The sequence below is a fragment of the Diabrotica virgifera genome, chromosome 3, assembly GCF_917563875.1.
Source record: "Diabrotica virgifera virgifera chromosome 3, PGI_DIABVI_V3a".
NCBI lineage: Eukaryota > Metazoa > Arthropoda > Insecta > Coleoptera > Chrysomelidae > Diabrotica > Diabrotica virgifera.
This window is the reverse complement of record NC_065445.1, coordinates 75376664-75386962: the sequence shown is the minus strand read 5'-3', so window position 1 is coordinate 75386962 and position 10299 is coordinate 75376664. Positions and strand designations below refer to the sequence as shown.

At 34.5% G+C, this 10299-nt stretch overlaps 1 protein-coding gene across 1 annotated transcript; it reads left to right on the top strand.

Moving 5' to 3' along the window:
- The first annotated feature begins 370 nt into the window (after positions 1-370).
- LOC126881144 (vesicle transport protein SEC20) lies at positions 371-2119 on the top strand. Its single transcript, XM_050645214.1, has one exon. It carries the CDS (start codon positions 509-511, stop codon positions 1181-1183), a length of 675 nt encoding a protein of 224 aa, XP_050501171.1. The 5' UTR covers positions 371-508; the 3' UTR covers positions 1184-2119.
- The last annotated feature ends 8180 nt before the right edge of the window (positions 2120-10299 follow it).

Sequence of the window (10299 nt, the reverse complement as noted above, 5' to 3'; positions counted from 1 at the left end):
AATTGTTGTTATAGTTATTTCTAGCGATATTTTGTATATAATTTAAAATAATATAATATTTATTTAAAATAAAGTATTTTACACATATTCTTGTCATTGGTTTTTTTTTTGTATAATAAACGTTACTTAAAAGGAATTACTTTTAATTTTATTTTGTACAAACTTCTAATTAATATATTTTTCTGTTCGACTCAAAAAATACTATAAATTTTACCAGAATTTGTAGTTTAAAATTCTTGTTTCGAAAGCGGTAGTCCGAGAGTCGGACTACCGACGTCATGAATTGCGTCGTTGCCTTTTTGTCTTCATGGCTTGTAAAGTAAAGGTGGCTCGTTTTCGTAGACATGCGAGACATGCAGATGTGGCTGTGACACTTGACAGTGACAGAAGCTGTTTAGGTTATACACATCATAAACAAAACTAGAAAAAAATAAATTGTTAATTTATTATTAATAAAATGTACCAGTGAAGTGATTGAGATTTGATAAAAATAGCACCTTCGTTAAAAATGGATCATACAAGGTTAGTAGTGGAAACAATTCGGCAAGAAGTAACTGAAAACAATTTACAACTCAAAGCCCTAATCCAAGATATTGATGAATGTGTGGGGCCCCTAGTAGAACTACAAGCCTTAAACAGTGCAGGGCGTTCAAAAATAAGTACTTTACGAAAATTAATAAGCAAATTTAGTGATTTAGCAACTGAAACTAAAAGTACTATTTTACTTAAAGATGTTGCTTTGTATAGAGAACAGTTCGCAAATAGTATGGACGCTTTTAAAAAAGCGAACTTAAAATCTATGTCAGCAATAGAACAAGGTACAAAAGAAGAGCTAGTCAAGCATACAGCTGAAGATACAGATGTAAGGCAACGCCAAAAACGCAACAAAGAAAATATGGCTACGATTAGCTCCAATGTCACAGACCAACTACTCTCTATTAGTAGACAATTAGCTGATACAACCCAAAGGAGTGCGAACACTTTGGAATCTTTGGTGTATTCTTCAGATAGCGTTATAGGGACTCAAGAGGAGCTCAAAGTGACTTCTAGCGTAATAGGACAATCAGGAAAGCTTTTAGCAAAATATGGACGAAGAGAGTTTACAGACAAGATACTAATGTGTTTTGCTTTTGCATTTTTTATATGTTGTGTTGTTTATATTGTTCAAAAAAGGCTGTTTTAAATTATGGCAGGCTTGTTACGTATTTTAATAAGTTCTACAGAGCACAATCATCCTGCAATTTTTTTGATTATTTGAATGCTATGCTGGAGCAACGTTGTAACTGCCAGTAGTTTCATATGTGGGTTTTCCAGGGACAATGTTCTATATGCCCAAAATAATAAATAATGTACTACTGACTGTGGGGAATATTACGAAACCATACTTCATGTATCTTATAGTCTATCATATTAAACTCATAGATTCTGTTTTTTAATAATCAGTTATAATGGGTTTTTTTTCAATTTATTGACAAAATCTGATTTAAAGTTTACAAAGTTGTTCCAGCATAGCATTCATTTGTTAAATTTTTCAGATAAAGATTTTTTGTAAACTTGTTAACCAGTAATCATCGGCTTACTGCCAAAACCAACCAACTCCATTTTAAAAGTTTTGGGAAATCTACCTTTTAAACTTTAATTTGAAATTGAAAATCGACTGAATTTAAAAAAATTATTTAATAACTGAAAAATATTTTTGTCATATTTTTCAATTATTAAATTATTTAAATTCAGACGATTTTTCATTTCAAATTAAAGTTTAAAAGGTAGATTTCTCAAAACTTTTAAAAATGGAGTTGGTTGGTTTTGGCAGTAAGCCGACAATATGTTTATAATGCTGGTATATATATGTACTTCTTATTGAAATAAGATGTCATAGTTTATCTTAACAGAGATTACAATTGGTGCTACTATGGTATGAGGTTACCTGTCCCTGTCTATTATACTGTGCAAAATAAGCCAATTTTGTGGTTTATTATAATAATTATTATGATTGATATGCCTTATTCACTTTGTAAAGATTTTTTTGCTGGCACTGTATACCTACCTGTGTGGCTAAACAATACCATAATCTTTTCTCAGAAGGGTTTGCACACTATAATGAAAAAAATTAATAAAACGCATAAATCAGAAGAATTACCATTTTAATTCTGCAAACTAATACATTTTCATATCAATTAATTATTTTAATTGGGAATAAGCCACAAAATTGGCTTTTTCCCAACTAAAACAGTAAATAGAGATAAAAGAAAGGATTATTTGTAAAATTAAAATAATAATTATTCTTATTTATGTGAAATGAATTTCAATTCGATTCAAGTTCTCTGTTTACGCAGGTATAACCGTACCAACAGGCACTGCTAGGAAAACATTCCACTTTGCAGTTCAGAGAACCCATAAGAAACGAGTCTGTGTACTCTATACAGAGTATGGCATTAGTAAAATAAGAAAATCTACGGTTTCATTTTGATTAAAATCTGTCTTCCCCCATCCCCCGATAGTACTATTTCTAGGTCTACCTGTTGTCAAGGAGGCTCTGAGGAAGACAGATTTTACCATTACGACTGTAGTTTCTCTATATAAATTAAAAGAATTTATATCGCGGTATTATTAGAACGCCCTCTAATGGGGAATAAGTCAAATGAATTTCGACTCGATTCAAGTTCTCTGTTTACCCATGTATAACCATACCAATAGACACCGCTAGGAAAACATTCCACTTTGCAGTTCAGAGAACCCGTACGAAAAGAGTCTGTGTACTCTATATAGAGTATGGCATTAGTAAAATAAGAAAATCTACGGTTTCGTTTTAATCAAATTTTCTTATTTTACTAATGCCATACTCTGTATAGAGTACACAGACTTGTTTCGTATGGGTTCTCTGAACTGCAAAGTGGAATGTTTTCCTAGCGGTGCCTGTTGGTATGGTTATACCTGCGTAAACAGAACTTGAATCGAGTCGAAATTCATTTCACTTATTCCCTGTTAGAGGGCGTTCTAACCATCTTCTTCTTTAAGTTCCATCTTCTATCGAAGGTTGGAAATCATCATGGCAATGCGGACCCTGTTGACTGCCGCTCTAAATAGCTCTGCACTACTGCATTCGAACCATTCCCGTAAGTTCTTAAACCAGGATGTTCTTCGTCTTCCCACATTTTGCTTTCCTCGGATTTTGCCTTGCATAATAAGTTGTAATAATGAGTATTTTTGCCCTCTCATCACATGTCCCAAGTACTCAAGTTTTCGTCTTTTGATAGTTAGTATTATTTCCGGTTGATTTCCTATCCTTCCACACAGTTACTTCCACATTCGACATTCTTTGAATCCATGATATTCATAGGATTCTTCTGTAACACCAAAATTCAAAGGCGGCCAACTTATTCAAATGGACTTGTTTCAACGTCCACGCTTCCAAGCCATAAAGAAGAGTAGAGAACACGTAACATCTAAGCATCCTTAGGCGTAGTTCTAACCCTATATCCTGACAACAAAGAAACTTTTTAAGTTTAATGAAGGATGCACATGCTATTTCAATACGTGTCTTAATTTCTTTGGTCTGGTCTACATTTGATGTTATCCACGTTCCTAAGTATTTGTAGTTATCTTCTTCTTCTTCTTTGAGTGCCTCTCCTATCGGAGATTGGATATCATTAGGGCGATTCTAATTTTATTTACTGCTGTTTTGAACAATTCGTTAGTGGTACAGCCAAACCACTCTCTCAAATTTCTCATCCAGGACATTCTTCTACGGCCTGGATTTCTTCGTCCTTGGATTTTTCCTTGCATTATGTTTTGTAGGAATGTGTACTTTTGTCCCCTCATCAGGTGGCCTAAGTATTCAAGTTTTCTCTTTTTTATATTCAGTAGAACTTCTGGCTTGTTATTTATTCTGCGTATTACTTCTTCATTTGTAATTTTATCCACCCAACTTATTCTTAGTATACGGCGGTAGCACCACATCTCAAAGCTTTCAAGATTTTTAATATTCCTCTGTTTAAGAGTCCATGACTCAACACCGTAGAGCAAAGTACTGAATACATAGCATTTTAACATTCTAGTTCGTAGATGAATACTAATATCACGATTACAAAATAATTTTTTCATTTTTATAAAAGTAGACCTGGCAATTTCAATACGTCTTTTTATCTCGTGATTTTGGTCACCTGTTTCATTGATAAGGGTTCCCAAGTATTTGTATTCATTTACTTTTTCAAGTTGGGTACCGTTTATTGTGATACTAGTGTCATTTATTGGATTCTTACTGAAGGTCATATATTTGGTTTTTTTGACGTTCATCCTTATGCCGTAGTTATTACATATCTCATTCATATTTTCAACTAGATGTTGTAGATCTTCCGCTGTTCTTGCCATTATCACAGTATCGTCAGCATATCGAATGTTATTGATAACTTCTCCATTGACTATTATCCCTTCGTTTGCATATGAGAGAGCTTCTTGGCATATTTGTTCGCTGTAGATATTAAACAAGAGCGGTGACAATATACAACCCTGTCGTACCCCTCTACGTATTTCTATTTCGTCCGATGTTTGGTCTTCTATTTTTATATTAGCTCGCTGATTCCAGTACAGATTTAATATTATTTGTATGTCTCTGGTGTCAATGTTCTTACTCTCCAGGATTTCTTTGAGTTTACTGTGGCGTACTTTGTCAAAGGCCTTTTCAAAGTCTATAAAGCAGGCGTGTACCTCTTGGTTAACATCTAGGCATCTCTGTGTTAGAACGTTCAGGGCAAAGAGAGCATCCCTTGTACCTAATCCTTTTCTGAATCCCATCTGTGTATCGTTAATATCGATGTCTAGTTTTTGATAGATTCGGTTGTGGATGACTCTAAGAAATATTTTAAGCAGGTGACTCATCAAGGAGATTGTTCGATGATCTGAACATTGCACTGCCTTAGTTTTCTTCGGTATGGTGACAAACGTAGACAGCAACCATTCTTGTGGTATTATACCAGTACTGTATATTGTATTGAATATATGCAATATTATGGTTACGGATTGAACATTCAAAAGCTTCAGCAGTTCTGTAGGGATTTCATCAGGTCCGTTTGCTTTTCCATTTTTAGCGTTTCTTATTGCGTATTCTACTTCTTCTTTCAATATGTCTGGCCCAGTTGCATTGATTATCTGAGTTAAGTTGTTTCTATCGTCTTCAAATAATTCATTCAGGTATTCTGTCAATCTTTTTATTTTATTCTCTAGATCTACAATAAGGTTTCCATCTTTGTCTTTAAGTTTACCTATTTGGCATTTATTTATGCTTCCTGTTATCTCTTTTACTTTTTTGTGCATATTGAACGCATCGTACTTTTTCTCATAGGTTTCCATTTCTTCACACTGTTCTTTAATCCACGCCTCTTTGGTTTCTTTTATTCTCTTTTTTATGTGTTTGTTTATTTCTTTGTATTTGTCTAGGTAATTCTTCATATTTCTTCTTTGTTCCATCAAGTCTAGTATATCCTGTGTCATCCACCCCTTGTTCTTTGTTGTCGTTTTTGTCAGATGTTTCTTTCCTGCTGTTTGTATAGCTGTATTTATGTACTTTAATTTTTGGTTAACGTTATCTGTATCGTTAATTTGTTGTTGCACTGAACTGAGGTTTTCATTTATTTCTTCTCCTGTTTCTTGTTGTATATTTTTGTTTCTAAGTTTAACTAAATCTAGTGTCTTTCTTTGTGGTCTCCTTATCTTTTTTGGTCTCGCCTCTATCACAGTAACTACCGGATTATGATCTGAGCCTATATCAGCTCCTGGGTACGTCTTAGTACATTTAACAGCATTACGATACCTCCTTGCTATCAGAATGTAGTCTATTTGATTTCTCACTATTTTTTGTTTGGTATGTTGTGGAGATGTCCATGTATATAATCGCCGAGGAGGTAATTTAAAAAGGGTGTTTGTTATTACGAAGTCTTCGCTCTGGCAAAATTGAATCAATCGATCTCCTCTGTCGTTTCTGTTTCCAAGTCCATAGTTTCCTACATGTTCTCCTACCTTACCTTGACCGACCTTGGCATTAAGATCGCCCATTTTTATGTTAATGTGTTGCTTTTTTATTGCTTTCAGCATTTCTTCTAAGTCGTTGTAGAATTGTTCTATTTCATCGTCATCTTTATCTGCTGTTGGTGCATAGGCTTGAATAAGATTTATTAAGTTATGTCTTTCTTTAATTTGTATTAATATTAAGCGTTCTGAGTAAGGAGTACAGGTAATCAGAGAATTTTTCCATTTCTTTGAAATGATGATTCCAACTCCGTACCGATGGGTGTTGTTGTCGATTCCGGAGTAATAAAATACGCCATCATTTCGTGTTGAACATTTCCCGGATCCTGGCCATTGTGTATCGCTGATTCCTAAAACATCGATGTTTAGTCTATTCATTTCTTGTTCAACATTATCCAGTTTTCCTGCAGAGAACAAACTTCTCACATTCCACGTTGCAACTCTTAAAGTTGTTGGTTTCTGCATTTTTGTAAAAGGATTTTGCAGGTTTACGACCGAGTGAGCCTTGTAGTCTTGTGCTTTTCTCTCTCTGCCGGATCTTGGTATCCGATTCCCATGATCAGTAGAGTTTCCACTATTTTTGGTGTACACCGTAATGACTTAACTAGGGGTACTCTATGAGTCTTTAATGCAGTGGTTTCCCGTTGCCTTCTGCATCCTTCCACCGTTGACCATCCTTGGTTCATCCGCCTTCGAGACCGATTTCTCGATCTCAGGACAAAAGAGTGCCCTTCCACATACTAGCTCATCCGCCCGAAGCCGTTGGCCAGTAAGTGGTGGGATTGCATATACCGGCAATCATTCGGTAGATTTCATACCATATCTGGTTACCCTCACTTAGTTTAGCCTGCAGACCAATGCAGTTGCCCGGAATGTGGCACGAGGAGCCATAAGTGAGAGTTGGATGTCTTATGGGGACCAGTTATCAAGAACCATCTCCCGTCCATGACGCTCGATGTGGCCGTTCCGATAGAAAGGTACTACCCCTATAATACATCCCGAGTTATCAAGTCTCAATTACAGTATCTTCTATAGTTAATTGGATGTTTACGTGTGCTGATTTAGTTATGATCATGCATTTAGTTTTCTTTAAATTCATCTTCAGTCCGTACTCATGACAGCATTCATTAAGGCGTTGCATTACGTTCTGTAAATCATTGTTATTATCTGTTATTATTACTGTATCGTCTGCAAAACGTAAGTTGTTCAAAACTTCTCCATTGATAGATATACCTTCTATTGAATCTGAGAGCGCTTCTTGAAATACCGCTTCACTGTAGACATTGAAAAGTAGTGGAGACAGCACGCAACCTTGACGGACTCCTCTCTGTATTTTGATATCTTGGGTGTCCTGGTTGTCAACTATTACCTTCATGTCACGACTGTCAATATTTTTGCTTTTTAATATATCTACAAGCTTTTTATGTGAACTTTATCAAATTCAAAGTCTACAAAACATAAGTAAATATCCTGATTCGTGTCCATGCATCTCTGGGCCAGCACATTCAAGCCGAACAAAGCATCTCATGTGCTCATACCTTAAAAAAAACAGTTGTCAAAATCAAACTTTTCAAAATCGTTTAAAATAATTATATTTTTTCTATTTATATCTTATTTATACATTCAAAGGGGGTGTAATGCTAGTTCGCGTCCGCAGGTAATACTGCATGTGCACCCTGGGTAAACTAAAGAGCTAGCACAAGAGGCGCCAGACAATCTTTCCTAAAGATCTCCTGGCAGATATCACAGTTATGTTAGAATAATTATTAAAGATGACACAGTTATTGAATGGAGTTTCCAAAGAAGAATTTACAAAAGAAATTGGACCCAATGTAAGAGTTTGCCAATTAAATATAGAAGGTATAAGTAGAGCCAAATGTCAAATTCTACACAAACTATTAAAAGATAACGATATTGATCTGGTCGCATTACAAGAAACGCACACAGAAAACGAATTTCAATTGAGTTCAAGAGGAAAAATCCCCGGCTATGATTTACTGGGTGCTACCTACGACAGAGCCTACGGTGTAGCAACTTATGTACGTACAGACATAGAAAATGCAGCCTTGGTTTCTACTTCTACCAAGAATTATTATTATTTTTTAATGTATTGTGATCTTTATTTTTATACAAAAACTGTGATAGAGCCATACGCTAAATAAAAAATAAAATAAATACCATTTCTAAAGCCAAATTGTGTGTCACTGATTTCATATTCGAGAGTTGTAACAATTCTACTGTGTATTATTTTCAAAAATGTTTTAAGTGTGTGACTCATTAAAGATATTGTTCTGTGATCCGAGCAGGTTATTGCACTTACTTTTTGGGAATTGCTACAAAAGTCGATTGCAGCCATTGTCTGGGGATTGTGGCAGTCTGATATATTAGATTAAAGAGTTCAACTATTACATCAATACCATCTTCATCAATAAGTTTTAATAATTCGATGGGCACATTATCTGGTCCAGTAGCTTTACCCTCTTTCGTGTTTTTAATAGCATAGATGACTTCGTCTCTTAATATTGGTGCTCCGGTATCCTCTGTGATTCCATTCTAACCATACTGCGATATAAATTGTTTTAATTTATATCGAGAAACTACGGTCGTAATGATAAAAATCTGTCTTCCTCAGAGCCTCCTTGACAACAGGTAGACCTAGAAATAGTACTATCGGGGGATGGAGGAAGACATATTTTAATCAAAATGAAACCGTAGATTTTCTTATTTTACTAATGCCATATACTCTGTATAGAGTACACAGACTCGTTTCGTACGGGTTCTCTGAACTGCAAAGTGAAATGTTTTCCTAGCGGTGCCTGTTGGTATGGTTATACCTGGGTAAACAGAGAACTTGAATCGAGTCGAAATTCATTTCACTTATTCCTCGTTAGAGGGCGTTCTAACCATACTGCGATATAAATTGTTTTAATTTATATCGAGAAACTACGGCCGTAATGGTAAAAATCTGTCTTCCTCAGAGCCTCCTTGACAACAGGTAGACCTAGAAATAGTACTATCGGGGGATGGAGGAAGACAGATTTTAATCAAAACGAAACCGTAGATTTTCTTATTTGTGTGTTTATAAACGTGACAGCATACTATAAACTATATTAGCACCTTACAATTATTTAAGTTGTATACACATTATTTTGCTCATATAGATGTTATTTATTTATATACAAAGATATTTGTTAATAATTTTATCTTTTATTGGTGATATATAGCCATTAAGGCAATTTTAATTTAAAACAATAGTATTTCCATTTTTTTCATTCCTTGACTATTTCTATTAAATTGTATTATGTTTACCTGTTTTTAAGTAAAGGTACTTGGTAGTCTATTTTTTTCTTCTTCTAATTAAATGATTAAATTTTAAAATTGGCTGTATATTATTATGTAATCGATTGTGTGTCAGAGAAAACGGGCACCCACAAAATTGAGGAAATCTTAAATTATTTATACACACAAAATTCCGCCACCCAAAATTTTTGATTAAGTTTGACAATTTATAACTTTATTATTTTGTGCTCCGATTTTCAAGATTCTTGCAACAGTTTGTAGGTATATATATATATATATATATATATTGATATCGTTTGGTATTATTCTGGTAACAAAAAAATTTTGCTTGCATGGCATTATACAGGGGTGAATGGAAGAATTGTATTTTCGCCTAACTTTAAAGAATTCTGTAGAAAAATGGAAGAAGCTGATTTTGTTTCATAGTCCTGTCATACTATCCCGGAGGCATCACTAAAATTTTGTTTTTTGAATTATACGAATATCTCTTTTGTTGTAAGAGCTGTACCTACCATTTTATGTAAATACAGATTAACTGATTTACTCCTAAAATACAGGTTGGATTGATAAGATTAGAATGGCCCGCAAGCAGCCCAGATCTCAATCATATTGAGCATTTATGGGATGAATTAAAAAAAGGTAATCGCCGACATCCTAGGCCTTCAGAAAATTTGGTACAGTTATGGCTCTTGTAGAGGAATATCGGGCTATTCCTCAGGCAAAGATAACACATCTTTATCCGATGCCAAACAGATTGCGAGCAGTCGTTGCTGCAAGAGGTGGAGATACCCGCTATTGAATTGTTTTGTTGTTAATTTTGTTTTGTTAATTTTAGTGCGCTTGATAATTTTAATGAAATAAACCTTCAAAGCAAGTTTTTATTTACAGCTCTTACAATAAAAGAGATATTCGGATAATTAAAAAAAAACCCTAGTGATACCTCCAGAATAAAACAAAAGGAGTATGAAACAAAAT